The sequence below is a fragment of the Nicotiana tomentosiformis genome, chromosome 4 (assembly GCF_000390325.3).
Source record: "Nicotiana tomentosiformis chromosome 4, ASM39032v3, whole genome shotgun sequence".
Classification (NCBI taxonomy): Eukaryota; Viridiplantae; Streptophyta; class Magnoliopsida; order Solanales; family Solanaceae; genus Nicotiana; species Nicotiana tomentosiformis.
Window position 1 is genome coordinate 115,966,133 of NC_090815.1, and position 15,290 is coordinate 115,981,422.

Genomic DNA, 15,290 nt, shown 5'->3' on the forward strand with positions numbered 1-15,290 from the left:
TCTTAGAGACTAGGTATCGTCACGACATCCTACGGAGGGAAATTGGGGTAATGATGCTTTATCATTTCTCTTTCGAAAGGACATATACACTTCTAATTCATGTGGGCGCAAAAGCCTAATTCCTTCTCTTCTTTCTTCTGAAAAATCACAATTAGAAATTTAATTTAAATCAACTCGAATAACAATTTCATAGACTCACCATTCCTATGTTTGATCCCAAAAAGAGAAAAAGATATATTAAAAAAACCACTCATATGGAAAATGATGTGTAAAGATCTTATATATGCGGCGTATTACTCAATTGCTTTTTGTTTATCCTTTTTCTTCGCTAGTGTACAAATCACACGCAAATAATTATCATATTCTAGAAAACGAACAAAAACTACTCTGATCTTGATGTTTACTACAAAGAACGTCTCCTTCAGCATCTACCGGTATGGCAATATCAGTTGTAAAGTTGAATTGGTTGCCTCACTAGCAATGCAAGGCCATAACTCTTTCAATTTTATCTTTCTTACTTCAAATTGGAACATTTCTCAACTTATGCATATCATCCTTGCTCAGAGTTATGTCTATTATTCTCTTCCTTGCTCGGGAGTCATGCTAATATTCTTTCAGTCACTTACAATTTTATTGATGTTGGAAAAGAAAAAAAAAGTTACAGTTTTATTGATATCGTTAGAAGGACAACTCTTTTCTCTTAATTTCGGGTAAAATATTTTAACAATAGCTCGCCGTAAGAAGGAAAATAAATTCACTTACAATTTCAAAAATATTCCAAATAAACTGTTCAACGGAAAAAAAACGCCTTAATTTCAGCATTGCTAAGAAAAATTTCTCCATTCAAAGTATGTAGTGCACAGGTTTCTTATCCTAATCAAGTGCACATCACTTCCAGCCATACAAGAAATAGTTGGTCTCCCTCATACTGCATTCCTACTACAGCCTCTCTTTTTATAAGATAGTGTCATTATATAGAACATATATTATAACATAGGATAAAAATTAATTTCATAAAAAAATTAACTTTTACGGTGAATAACTGTTATAGAGAAGTCTGACAGCATCTTCGTACAAGTCCTGCTTTAAAACTGCACCTTTCAATTCTGAGACCACTTGAAATACTGCTTTACTTTAGGCCTTTGTTTTTATCTCTATAACCTTTCAGTAATAATTTTATATGTAACAGAGGAACTATACTAAATATTGGGAGGCCCATGTTGCTCTGTTAGTATAAAGGTAAAAAGCTACACACACGAGTGGACAGACAGCGTACAATTTTACCTTCCACTTGATCTGCATCAGACAGAGTACAAAACAATATTATCTCCACTCAACCCAAATTGATAGAAAAAAGATTCTCCTAAAAGCTGCATCATTTGATTGGGAAATAAAATAGTTGAATCTTTGACATGATTCAAATATTTCAATCAAGTGGGACATAGATCAACATAGAAATCTTGACGCCAAGGAATTGTATTCGAACAGTCCTTGGCTACTCTATAAATAAGCCCCCATGAATTCCCCTCAATGAACCATTATCAGCATTCATATTAGCACCCGACCCCTCTCTACCAAAGGAAAGAACCGTAGAAAGATGAAAAGACCCGGGGTCATGGTTCTCTCAATACTAGTCCTAGTGTTATTTCATGTATTTGTTGATGCTGGCCAGAACCAGAGGAAGACTTACATAATCCACATGGACAAATCCAACATGCCTGCTGATTTTGATGATCATACTCTGTGGTATGACTCATCTTTGAAGTCAGTATCCAAAGGCGCCAACATGCTTTACACCTACAACAATGTCATCCATGGCTACTCAACACAGCTAACAGCTGATGAAGCCAAATCACTTGAACAGCAACCTGGAATTCTCTCGGTCCACGAGGAAGTGAGATACGAGCTTCATACCACTCGATCCCCTACATTTCTGGGACTTGAAGGACGTGAAAGTAAATCATTCTTTCTTCAAGCTGAAACAAGGAGTGAGGTCATTATTGGTGTGCTGGACACTGGTGTTTGGCCTGAATCAAAAAGTTTTGATGACACTGGACTAGGTCCAGTCCCTACGAGCTGGAAGGGTGAGTGTCAAATTGGCAAGAACTTCAAAGCATCAAGCTGTAATCGGAAACTCATTGGTGCAAGTTTTTTCTCACAAGGTTATGAAGCAGCTTTCGGGGCAATTGATGAGACCACGGAATCCAAGTCACCAAGGGATGATGATGGCCATGGGACACACACTGCAACTACAGCAGCTGGCTCGGTTGTAACTGGAGCTAGCCTCTTTGGTTATGCTGCTGGTACAGCACGTGGGATGGCTTCACACGCAAGAGTGGCTGCATATAAAGTATGTTGGGCTGGAGGATGTTTTAGCAGCGACATACTAGCAGGGATGGACCAGGCCATCATAGATGGTGTAAATGTACTCTCACTGTCCCTTGGTGGCACAATTTCTGATTATTACAGGGATATAGTAGCAATTGGAGCATTTTCTGCAGCTTCTCAAGGAATCTTCGTCTCGTGCTCGGCTGGGAATGGCGGGCCAGGCTCTGGATCCCTCTCCAACGTTGCACCATGGATAACTACTGTAGGTGCAGGAACCATGGACCGTGAATTCCCAGCATATATTAGCATTGGAAATGGAAAAAAATTCAATGGAGTATCACTTTACAGTGGAAAGGCATTACCTAGTTCTGTGATGCCACTGGTGTATGCTGGAAATGCCAGCCAAGCATCAAATGGCAATTTATGCACAAGTGGTAGTCTGATTCCAGAAAAAGTTGCTGGGAAAATTGTTGTATGTGACCGAGGGATGAATGCAAGGGCACAGAAGGGTTTGGTTGTCAAAGATGCTGGTGGAATAGGGATGATTTTGGCAAACACAGACTCTTACGGAGATGAGTTGGTTGCTGATGCACATCTCATACCAACAGCTGCAGTTGGTCAAACTGCTGGTGACATGATCAAAAGGTACATTGCTTCTGACAGTAATCCAACTACCACAATTGCATTTGGAGGTACCAAGTTGGGTGTTCAACCATCACCGGTCGTAGCAGCTTTTAGTTCCAGAGGGCCAAACTCAATCACACCGGAGATACTTAAACCTGATTTGATAGCACCAGGTGTCAATATTCTCGCTGGTTGGACAGGAAAAGTTGGACCAACAGGTTTGCCAGAAGACACCAGGAATGTGGGTTTCAACATCATCTCTGGAACTTCCATGTCATGTCCCCATGTAAGTGGGCTTGCAGCACTACTCAAAGCCGCCCATCCAGAATGGAGTCCAGCAGCTATAAGGTCAGCACTGATGACTACAGGTTACAGCACATACAAGAACGGAAAAATGATAGAGGATGTTGCAACAGGAATGTCATCTACACCATTTGATCATGGCGCTGGACATGTGAATCCAGCAGCAGCTCTGAATCCTGGTTTAGTGTATGATCTCACAGTCGATGACTATATAAATTTCCTTTGTGCCCTGGACTACAGTCCAAGTATGATCAAGGTCATCGCGAAGCGAGACATTTCCTGTGAAAACAATAAGGAATATAGAGTTGCTGACCTTAATTACCCATCTTTTGCCATTCCTTTGGAAACGGCCTGGGGCGAACATGCAAATAGTAGTGCACCTACAGTGACCAGATATACGAGGACTCTAACAAACGTGGGAAATCCAGCTACATACAAGGCCTCAGTCTCTTCTGAAATGCAGGAAGTGAAGATTCTGGTTGAACCACAAACACTTACTTTCAGTCGAAAGAATGAAAAGAAAACCTACACTGTGACATTCACTGCTAGTTCCAAGCCATCAGGCACAACTAGCTTTGCTCGACTGGAATGGTCAGATGGACAACATGTTGTTGCTAGCCCAATTGCTTTCAGTTGGACATGATTATGCTAATTCTAAGTCATTCACTGCAAATGTACAAGTGCAAATATTCCTATAAAATAATTACTAGTGTGCAGCAGCTACTCCTCTAATATTCCACCAACCGAACAAATAGCCCTGACCTATAATTAAGAGGCCTAGGCAATTCTAGCATCTAGACAAGGAAAATGTTGGTTGATTTGTCCAGCAAAAGACTGGTGTTTTACTTGCCTGATTATTATGTACCAAGCCACACATTATGGATAATACAATTGGCTTTCTGGCTTATCTCAGTCATTGACTATATCTTGTGACTCAATTTGCACTTAAATAATCCCCTTGGAGTAACAGCACATTCATGGCCTAAAGAAAATTTAAGAAAAATGCCGTCCGACAAACATAATCAAGAAGGTAACATAATGTTTTTCCTCGAAGCTAAATTGAGAAAAGGATACCATTAAAAGAGTAAAAGGCAAATGAAAGTCACAACAAGCAAAGAAACGAAGCGTAGGAGAGATTCATCTGACATCACATTATCAGTGCTGCTAGAAGAGAATATCATTCTGATTCGCTCATAGACTGACAAACAGGGAGGTAATATGTATCTAACTGCCAGTACTTCTGTTTAACACCCTCCCAAACTGTTTCACTTAAACAATCCTTCACTGGTAATGGTATCAGCTGCGTAGAATATCCCAAACTCTCAAGTTCTAAGGAGACTATCTGGCAGTAGACGATATGAAAGAAAGGGTTACCTCCACATAGACCATTAAAAAATGAATAGATACCACCAGGCTTCAACAATCTAGGAAGATGTTGATGAAATTTCCGCATATCTTCGTAATATTCCCCATAAGTATCAAAAAATATGCCTGCAGAACAAAGTAGACTCACATTAAGATAAAATCACAAAGCTGAGAAAAAGAAGGCAACAGATAGAAGCTGAACTTCAACCTAGCAAAAGAGATCTGATCTTGAATAATTAACTCACATGATCAAGTTTGCAACGTCGGAGATCTATAACTTTTTTTCCGGCATGCCTTCTATTAGTTGTGTTATTGTTTTTGAAAGTTATAGAGCATCATATGTGTAGTGGTCAAAAATAAATCGTGCCTGCTACGTACTTAGCTAGACGGTCCTGAACCAACTCCTATATGATAAGAGCCGCAGAATCTATCCCATTGTATGACGTATTCCATGATTGATTGCACGACCCCAATCACATCAAAGTGCTACGCTCAGGAACTTCAATACGTGGATCTTTGGCCATGAATCACGACCTCCACATGCCTGGCCCACAGCTCACTGACGTTACTGTCTCCACTCAAGTCCAAAGGAATAAGGCTGAGTCCACTGGATTCCTCAACCAACCCTGAGATATTTGGCCATGGTCTTACCCAACTAACTCACATCCTTGTCTTTAGAGACTCCAACGGTACTTGGACTCAGAGATAACCAAGTCTCCCGTTCTACAAATGGGTAGTCAGACCTTCCACAATCGAACATCCAAACATACTACTATCAGCTTAGTCACAAAAACAATTACACTGCTCATTTTACAACTTCCACTGCTGCAACCTTTAATTTTCTTACTAGATAGAATACTCTATACCTTTCTGCTTCAACGAAGCCCTGTAACGATTGTGGACAGGCACTATCAATAAAAAACACCGCCCCCCGTCTTTGTTTACTATGTGCTCTTCATTTTATTATTACGATCTTGATTAGTTTTGCTGCCAATGCCCCCTTCCTTCCCTGATTGATAATAGATTTTACCATCTATAGTATATTGTTGGTTGCGAGGCATTAATGTCATTGGAACGACAAGAATCAACATATCAAATCAACAGTTATTAGCTCGAAAGAAAATTACTCCCGCATGAAGATAAACATTTAAGAGGACAGCCTCCCAACCTCCTACAAAGTTTTTTAGAGAGGAAATTAATTTTATGTACAACTGTGTCTCTAAGTTCATACACCCAATAATAAGTGCATACATAGCCTGAAGAACATGTATCAAGTATTCATGATAACAAGAATGATGCACAAACTACAGTAAAATCAAAAGCAAGTGTATTATTAGCATATGTTGAGTAAACAGTTTCTTTCTTCTTTTGAAACTGGGAAGGCTAGTAGTAGGAGTTTACCATCATAAGATTCAAGTACTGAAATGACATCTTGCCACCGACCAAATAGGATTTTCACATTCTCCTTCTCACCCCACCCGGCGCGTATCATACGATCATAGACCTCTGGATGAGCTTCAATGATAGTGTGCGACAAAGGCGCATATTGCTGTATGGCAGTATCTACGAGGCCCATCCCAAATCCAATGTTGAGTATGTGGCCACCATTTGAGCAGATAGCCTTCGCGTGAGCTTCCATCAATGGCTTCTCCCAAGCCATCATAACAGCCTTGCTATCAGCGTCCATAATCTTATCTTCACTGAAACTAACTCTATCTTCTAAATAGTCCCCATCTGAGTTCCCCTTTGCATTTTCTTTCCTTGCGATTGTTCCAAGGATTAACTCTGCCTGGATTGCTATATAATGAAGAGTAAACATGTTTGATCAGTAATATTAAGCTAAGCAGCCTCAGAATTTTAGTTGAACTACATATGACGTAAAAGCGAGTAATGGCTTCAAACGCACGATTTCTACCTGATAATATCGAGTTGACTCTCAGACGTATTGGGGAACATAGACAAACATTAATGATAATAATATACAACTAGTACTTATTAAAGAAAGTAATGATAGCAATACAATAAATTATATTTTTGATTGTAAACAATATGATAAATTATTTACTTCTAGAAGTTAGTTTTTTGTGTCATTTCTTTATTACGAACTATTTCTTCCATCCCTAAAAATCTGACACTTTCCATTTTGGGATGTTTCAGTATGTTCGACACCACCCCACAGATAACATTTTTACCAGGCTAAATTTTGCAACCATCTCTTAGATATACTCTTTCACTACCACTAATATGATAAAGACATCAATCTACATCTCAAACTAGTGCCTAGTCAGAAAACATCACATAAAATTGGAGCTGTCAGCTACATAAGATAAAATAACAGGTAGATTGGCTCACGAATACATGAAGTATTATGCATTGGATAACAAAGCAGCATTTTTTATGCAGGAAATGTGATGTCAAAACTCCCGTTACTTCAAGAGTATTTTAGTGATTTAAGTCGTCTTATCCCGGTATTGCTAATACACATATTATTACTCCACATTCCATCTTACTTAGAACAATACATAATTTTCTCATAAGTTATGATGTTATTGTAGGATTGCATATATATGTTCTTAACACGCAGCGGAAGACAATAACAATTCTCGGCAGAACTTTTCGAGTTTAAAATTTATTTACATGTCAAAGATCGGATCTAAGACGTACCTGGAGAAGAGAGTCTCGTTTTAAATTTCTTTGATAGTGCGAAGACTCTATGTGTATCCACACCGAGACTGATCCTTGCTATCAACTCTTTGATCAATGAAACCCCGCAAACAAATTGAATGAAAATATTGTGTTGAAATTTTTCTCAAAAATCTCAACTCAAAGGTGAAAAAACAAGAAACAATTTTTTTATATTAGTATTTTCTATCTTGGCTTTGTATTGCACTATTACTTTCTCAAAGTGATTTTCTTCTCAAGAATAACTCTCTTGGTTGCTGCGTGACTTTACAATATGTATAAGATCTATATAACCAATTCTTAATAAGGACTCACATATATATACATAATTTCCATTGGAAAATACAAATCACATGCCTTATGGGATTTGATGAAAAATACAAATCACATGCCTTATGGTCAATATTTTCCTACTGAAAATATAATCCCATTCCAAATGGGTTTGTTGCTGACAATTCCTTTACACGTGAATTCAATTCTAAATTGAATTCTACAACATAGTCTCCATTAAAAAAACATGTAACTCATTTCTTTTGTTGACAATACACGTGAATTCAATTCTAAATTGAATTCTACAACTTAGTCAACATTTAGAAAAACATGTAACTCATTTCTGGAATTCAATTCTAAATTGAATTCTACAACTTAGTCAACATTTTAAAAAAAACATGTAACTCATTTCTTTTGTTGACAATACACGTGAATTCAATTCTAAATTGAATTCTACAACTTAGTCAACATTTATATTCATATACACAAATATTAATTATAATTACCAAGTATATATATATATATATATATATATATATATATATATATATATATATATATATATATATATATCAACCAAGAGATGTAATTTAATTTTCTTATTTAAAATAGAAAACTTCAACTTGTCCACAATATTAATTATATCCTCTGTGCTAGCAAAGAATATAATTATATTTTATTTGGACTAATAACTAAATTTATTTGACTAATTAAATTCTTTTATTTAATTATCAAATAATAAAGTAAGTAATCCTTTAGCAAAGATCAAAACACTCGTTAGTGTGCGACCCCATAGGTTCAATACTAAGCCGGTAGTAAATTGATCACATCAATATATTAATCAAGGGTGGCGTCTAGCAACACTCCTTAACGAGCGGATAGCATGAAGTATACAATTTACTCTCAAGAACCCGTAGAAGAATAATGCATTAATTCCTTTTATCCTTATAGCTCTGAGTCACCCTAGGATATGGTTCAACTGTCAAATCATAATAGGCGACCAACTATGTGTTCATGTCAAATATAATCGACCATTGAATGACCTAAGAAACTCTTTTCTTCTTTCATTCAGCCAAGGTCTTAATTTGGTCGGTTATAATTCATGATAACATGGAGCTTAAACTCATTACCAAGAGTTGACAGATTCCATCTTGATCAATCACTAATTCTACAATTATTTAATCGTACCCAATATCCTTTCAACTATCGCCCTAGGGCCATAGGTGTCTAGTATCAAAGCACAATAAATAACTTGTCAATTACTATGATGATATCAGGTCAAAGGAAACTCTTACATCACATTCTTCAAGAGAATATCCTATTGACAGTTTATGGTAATTCTAACCATTAGGAATTATCCAATGAATCGGTTCAATGATCATATCTCTAAATGCATCATCTATTTATGTGATTTAGTTAATGAGATCAACTAATCTTTATCCCATAAAGACGATCACATAAATATTGATCTAACTGGATTACTAATGTCCAAATTAATAATCCTACGATCAAGAACAAAATTTAGATTAAATTGTAAGAGACTTTACTCTCATTATTATGATCTCCATCATGATGACAAGTCTCAAAATTTAATCAAGGACCTTATTAAATTAATCAAGCAATTAATAATAACTATGATAAACGAATATCAAATGCCATATATTTTTATATCAAATAACATTCACAAAAATATGTTCAAATCATCAAATATGAGATTGGATCTAGGGCATATCTAATATATCCTTAACAATCTCCCACTTGCACTAGAGCCAATCGCTCTTGTACTTCATTCCCAATTTCCACTTGTGCTTGTCAAACTCCTTTGATCCAAGAGCCTTAGTGAATGGGTCTGCAGCATTTTCCTTTCCATCAACCTTTTGAATCCCGACGTCTCCACGTTCAATAATCTCTCTTATCAAGTGATACCTTCGCAGGACGTGTTTAGATTTTTGGTGTGATCTTGATTCTTTTGCTTGAGCAATGGCTCCAGTATTGTAACACAATAATGGAACTGCACCTTCATTTAAGGTGAATACATAACCAGAAATAGATTTGCTATCATCTCTATCTGAAGAGAAACTTGCATCAGTATAACCTTCAAGTTTCAACTCAGAATCTCCATAAATGAGGAATTGGTCTTTAGTCATTCTTAAATACTTAAGAATGGTCTTCACCTTCCAATGTTCCTCACCAGGATTTGCCTGATATCGGCTAGTTACTCCTAGTGCATAAGCCACATCAGGACTTGTACATGTCATGGTATACATGATAGCTCCCACTACACTAGCGTATGGGATCCTACTCATGCGTTCTCTCTCTTCATGTGTTTTACGACAATCCTCCCTACTGAGAGTAATTCCAGTGCCTATCGGTAGATAGCCTTTTTTGGAATTATCCATGTTATACCTCTTTAGGATGGTATCAATGTACAAATAGCGGGAAAGTCCAAGCAGTTTCCTCGATCTATCTCTATAGATCTTTATTCCCAATATATAAGCTACTTCTCCTAAGTTTTTCATGGAGAACTGTTCAGATAGCCAAATCTTGGTACTTTGCAATGCCGGTATATCATTTCCTATGAGCAATATATCATCAACATACAGTACTAAGAATATGATTGTGCTCCCACTAACCTTTTTGTACACGCAAGGCTGTTCTTCGCATCTAACAAAATTGAACTTTTCAATTGTCTTATTAAAGCGAATATTCCAACTTCGAGAAGCTTTCTTTAGTCCATAAATGAATCTATGTAGCTTGCAAATTTTATTATGATCAGGCGGAGATGTGAAACCTTCAGGTTGTGTCATGTACACATCCTTTTCTAGCTCACCATTAAGAAAAGATGTTTTCAAATCCATTTGTCATATTTCATAATCGTAGTATACTGCTATAGCAAGGAAAATCCGAATTGATTTGAGCATGGCCACGGGAGAGAAAGTCTCATCATAGTCGACTCCTTCTTTCTGACGATATCCCTTGGCAACAAGACGTGCTTTGTAGGTCTCCACGTTTCCGTCTGCTCCAATCTTTTTCTTAAAAACCTGGTAGTAAGACATTCTTCCAAGTATTCCTGATAAATCTTGGTGGCATCATCATCATCCTCATCTGGGACTTCCTTGGCAGGTTTATCGATCACATCAATAAGCTTTTCATGCATGAGAACAATTCTCAAATTTCTGTACCAATCATCAAAGTTTGGTCTTACCAACTTGTTGGTCTCAAGTATTCCACGCAGTGATATCACAGACATATTGAGAAATCTAAAATTAGAAAAGAAAAGACTATTATAAGAACATATTTACACATATCATAAAGACATGGACTTTTATCTAAATGATATTTTCACTAATTAAAAGTTCTGCCTAGGATTGTTATTGTCTTCCGATACACGTTAAGAACATCTATATGCAATTCTACAGATCATCACAGTGCGAAGAAGAGCCTTGTATGTACAAAAAGGTTAGTGGGAGCACAATCATATTCTTAGTACTGTATGTTGATGATCTGTAGTATTGCATATAGATGTTCTTAACGCGCAGCGGAAGACAATAACAATCATAGGTAGAATTTTTATTGTTTAAAATTTATTTACATGTAACTCATTTCTTTTGTTGACAATACACGTGAATTCAATTCTAAATTGAACTCTACAACTTAGTTCAACATATTAAAAATAAACATGTAACTCATTTCTAGAATTCAATTCTAAATTGAATTCTACAACTTAGTCAACATTTTAAAAAAAATGTAACTAAATTTTAAACAATAAAAGTTCTGTCTAGGATTGTTATTGTCTTCCATTGCGCGTTAAGAACATCTATATGCAATCCTACAGTGGTATCAGAGCAATTAATAATAACTATGATAAACGAATATAAAACGCCATATATTTTTATATCAAATAACATTCATAAAAATATGTTCAAATCATCAAATATGAGATTGGATCTAGGACATATCTAATATATCCCTAACAATTATAAGTACTTGGTAATTATAATTAATATTTATGTATATGAATATAAATGTTGACTAAGTTGTATAATTCAATTTAGAATTGAATTCACGTGTATTGTCAACAAAAAAAATAAGTTACATGTTTTTTTTTAAATGTTGACTAAGTTGTAGAATTCAATTTAGAATTGAATTCCATGAGTTACATATTTTTTAAAATGTTGACTAAGTTGTAGAATTCAATTTAGAATTGAATTCCACGTATATTGTCAACAAAAGAAATGAATTACATGTTTTTTTTAATGGAGACTAAGTTGTAAAATTCAATCTAGAATTGAATTCACGTGTAAAGGAATTGTCGGCAACAAACCCATTTGGAATGGGATTATATTTTCAGTAAGAAAATATTGACCATAAGGCATGTGATTTGTATTTTCCATCAAATCTCATAAGGCATGTGATTTGTATTTTCCAATGGAAATTATGTATATATATGTGAGTCCTTATTAAGAATTGGTTATATAGATCTTATACATATTGTAAAGTCACGCAGAAACCAAGAGAGTTATTCTTGAGAAGAAAATCACTTTGAGAAAGTAATAGTACAATCAAAGCAAAGATAGAAAATACTAGTAAAAGAAAAATGTTCACCTGAGTTAAGATTTTTGAGAAAAATTTCAACACAATATTTTCATTCAATTTGTTCGCGGGGTTTCATTGATCAAAGAACTAATAGCAAGGATCAGTCTCGGTGTGGATACGCATAGTCTTCGCACTATCGAATAAATTTAAAACGAGACTCTCTTCACCGGGTACGTCTTAGATCCGATCTTTGACATGTAAATAAATTTTAAACTCGAAAAGTTCTGCCGAGTATTATTATTGTCTTCCGATGCGTGTTAAGAACATCTATATGCAATCCTACAGTGGTATCAGAGCACAATAAATAACTTGTCAATTACTATGATGATATCATGTCAAAGGAAACTCTTACATCATATTCTTCAAGAGAATATCTTATTGACAGTTTATGATAATTCTAACCATTAGCAATTATCCAATGAATCGGTTCAATGATCATATCTCTATATGCATCATCTATTTATGTGATTTAGTTAATGAGATCAACTAATCGTTATCCCATAAAGACAATCACATAAATATTCATCTAACCGGATTACTAATGTCCAAATTAATAATCCTACGATCAAGAACAAAATTTAAATTAAATTGTAAGAGACTTTATTCTCATTATCATGATCTCCATCATGATGACAAGTCTCAAAATTTAATCAAGGATCTTATTAAATTAATGAAGCAATTAATAATAACTATGATAAATGAATATCAAATACCATATATTTTTATATCAAATAAAATTCACAAAAATATGTTCAAATCATCAAATATGATATTGGATCTAGGGCATATCTAATATATCCCTAACAGTTATATAAGAAAGAGAGTACAAGGATTAAAAGTAAGCACCGGAATTGAGAAGAACGTCAAAGGCATCTTGATGACCAGCGTCCATGGCGAAGTCACCGGCAGAGACATTTGAAGGAGATAAGGCATTCCATGGGCCACCAGCATCGAGAAGAGCTTTTACCACCTCGGCGTGGCCGTGCTTGGCGGCGTGCATCAGCGGAGTAAGTCCGTCTTTGTCGAAGTAGGTGACATCGGCGCCGGACTCAATTAGAGATTTGATTTTGTTGATGTCGCCATTCCGAGCTGTTTCACAGAGTGCTTCTTCGTCCGCCATGTCTGAGCAGAAACTCTGGGAATATTTGGCGGTGATTTTCTTTAGTTTGGACTTCAGAGTGTGAGGGTTTTAGGGGCAGATTGCACTCTTGGTCCTCGAGTTATACGTTAACTCTAATTTCGATCGTTGAATTATAGGTTTTAGTATTACTTAATCCTTAATTTTGTATAAAACTCTCTCCATAAAAATATGAACAAATAACCTATTATTTTTTGTTTCCATTCGGGTTTGAACCTAATACTTCATAGTTCTCCAACCACTTTAGTGACCATTAGGTTATACCCTTAGGTGCAGAAGATTAAAATAGTTGAGGGCCATGTTTCTTTTAATTTTCAGTTCTTGTCCGATATTCGCATCGACACCCGACTAAATTTAGATTCGTACTAAAAAAATTTATTTTGGTGGGTAAAGCACAAAGATGACTTCATATTCAATACTGTAACCCAAAGTACAGAGATGACTTCATACTTATGATTGGAACATGAGACTACCACTCAACACTAACTCTTGTTGGATAGAAGTGTAATTTTTGCTAATAGTGTTATCGAGGTTCTTGAATTATTTTTTCTCTAGTTTACCCAATTAAGCTCAATTATCCCTCCTTTAACTACAACTTGAAAATTATGAAATTTTGACGGAAAAGCATATATCTATATCTATCTATATCTATATTATATTATATTATATTATATCTATCTATATTATTATAAAAGTACGAATATTCAAACACTAAATGTTGAACGACGAAAATATCCTCGAAAATTTGACGGACTTTTATACCCTTTCAAAGCTAAACAATTCATTCGAAGAATAAACTCGATATTGGATACATTGGTAATATTCGGATCTTGCAAACAATTAAGAGGTTATCTTTATGAGATTTTTTTCGTGGTAGGACACTAAATTTGATTGGGAGAGGATTGCTATTTATAAGATTCTCAACTTGACCAGGAATCCTAAGTTTATAACTTTTTGTGCTTCGTATTATTATAGTCAAGGTATCGTACGGCAGTGGCGGAGCAAACTAATCTCAAATTGTAATGCAAATTTACAGGTAAAAATTTTATCCATGCTATGAATATTTAGTACATAAATTCTTCTCAAGATTCTTTACCACGATCAATGCATTGTACTTCAATAGGCGATGGTTCGATGCAATGTCCAGAGGAGGTGAAGTTTGACTTTTACCAAGTCAATTTGTTTGTTCTTTTGTACTTTGTATATTATTTGTAGGATATACAATATATAGTCTTAGATCGTTCCTGTCATTGCTTCTTGATGAAACTATTTTGACTGATTTAATTTTTTATGTCTCTAGCTTTCGTTACTCTTAAGTTTATGCATCCAAGTCTAAAATATTTGGTTGTTTCTTTCGTATTTTGTACATTATTCGTAGGAGATACACTATATAGTCTTTTAGATTAATTGTACAAGTTAATCTCCTTTTGCCCTCAAAATATACTTTTTGTACTCTTCTTCTTCATATTAGTAGATCAAGCACTCTAACATTGTTGATAAACTTCTATGCTCTTTCAAAGCTAAAAGTTTTCTTTAAAGACAATTTCATGTTGATAAGATTGTATTATATAAAATTTTACCCAATATCCAAGACTTTGAATTCAACCAAAAACTATTGTTTGACTACAAATGTAAAATAGAAACCAATGGCCAATTGCGTTTTGAAAATTAGTTTATTAATAGTGATAATTAATAAGATACATTAATTAGGTCCATTATATTACTTTGACAAATGATACTACTAGAATACATATGTGATTAAAATTTTACTATTTTTTGTACAAATTATGTAATACTTGACTTGATACATTCGTGCAACGCACGAGTATAGAAACTAGTTATTATAAAAGTACGAATAATTTATGCTAAATGTTGAGCGACAAAAATATCCCTAAAATATTAAGGGACTTATATGCCCCTCAATATTAGATATTTCTCCAAAAGAAATTATTCCACATCGGATAGAATTGTAATAACAAGAATT

General features: G+C 35.2%; 2 protein-coding genes across 2 annotated transcripts; one reads left to right on the forward strand and one right to left on the reverse strand.

Moving 5' to 3' along the window:
* Positions 1 to 1,484: 1,484 nt before the first annotated feature.
* On the forward strand, positions 1,485 to 4,180 carry LOC104107916 (subtilisin-like protease SBT1.7). Its single transcript, XM_009616848.4, has one exon. It carries the CDS (start codon positions 1,598 to 1,600, stop codon positions 3,896 to 3,898), a length of 2,301 nt encoding a protein of 766 aa, XP_009615143.1. The 5' UTR covers positions 1,485 to 1,597; the 3' UTR covers positions 3,899 to 4,180.
* A 106-nt stretch (positions 4,181 to 4,286) lies between these two features.
* On the reverse strand, positions 4,287 to 13,408 carry LOC104107915 (protein arginine N-methyltransferase 2). The gene is made up of 3 exons (XM_009616847.3): positions 13,015 to 13,408; positions 6,022 to 6,417; positions 4,287 to 4,746 (listed from the first exon to the last, which is right to left on the reverse strand). The coding sequence occupies exons 1-3, from the start codon at positions 13,286 to 13,288 to the stop codon at positions 4,433 to 4,435; spliced, it is 984 nt and encodes a 327-aa protein (XP_009615142.1). The 5' UTR covers positions 13,289 to 13,408; the 3' UTR covers positions 4,287 to 4,432.
* Positions 13,409 to 15,290: the final 1,882 nt, after the last annotated feature.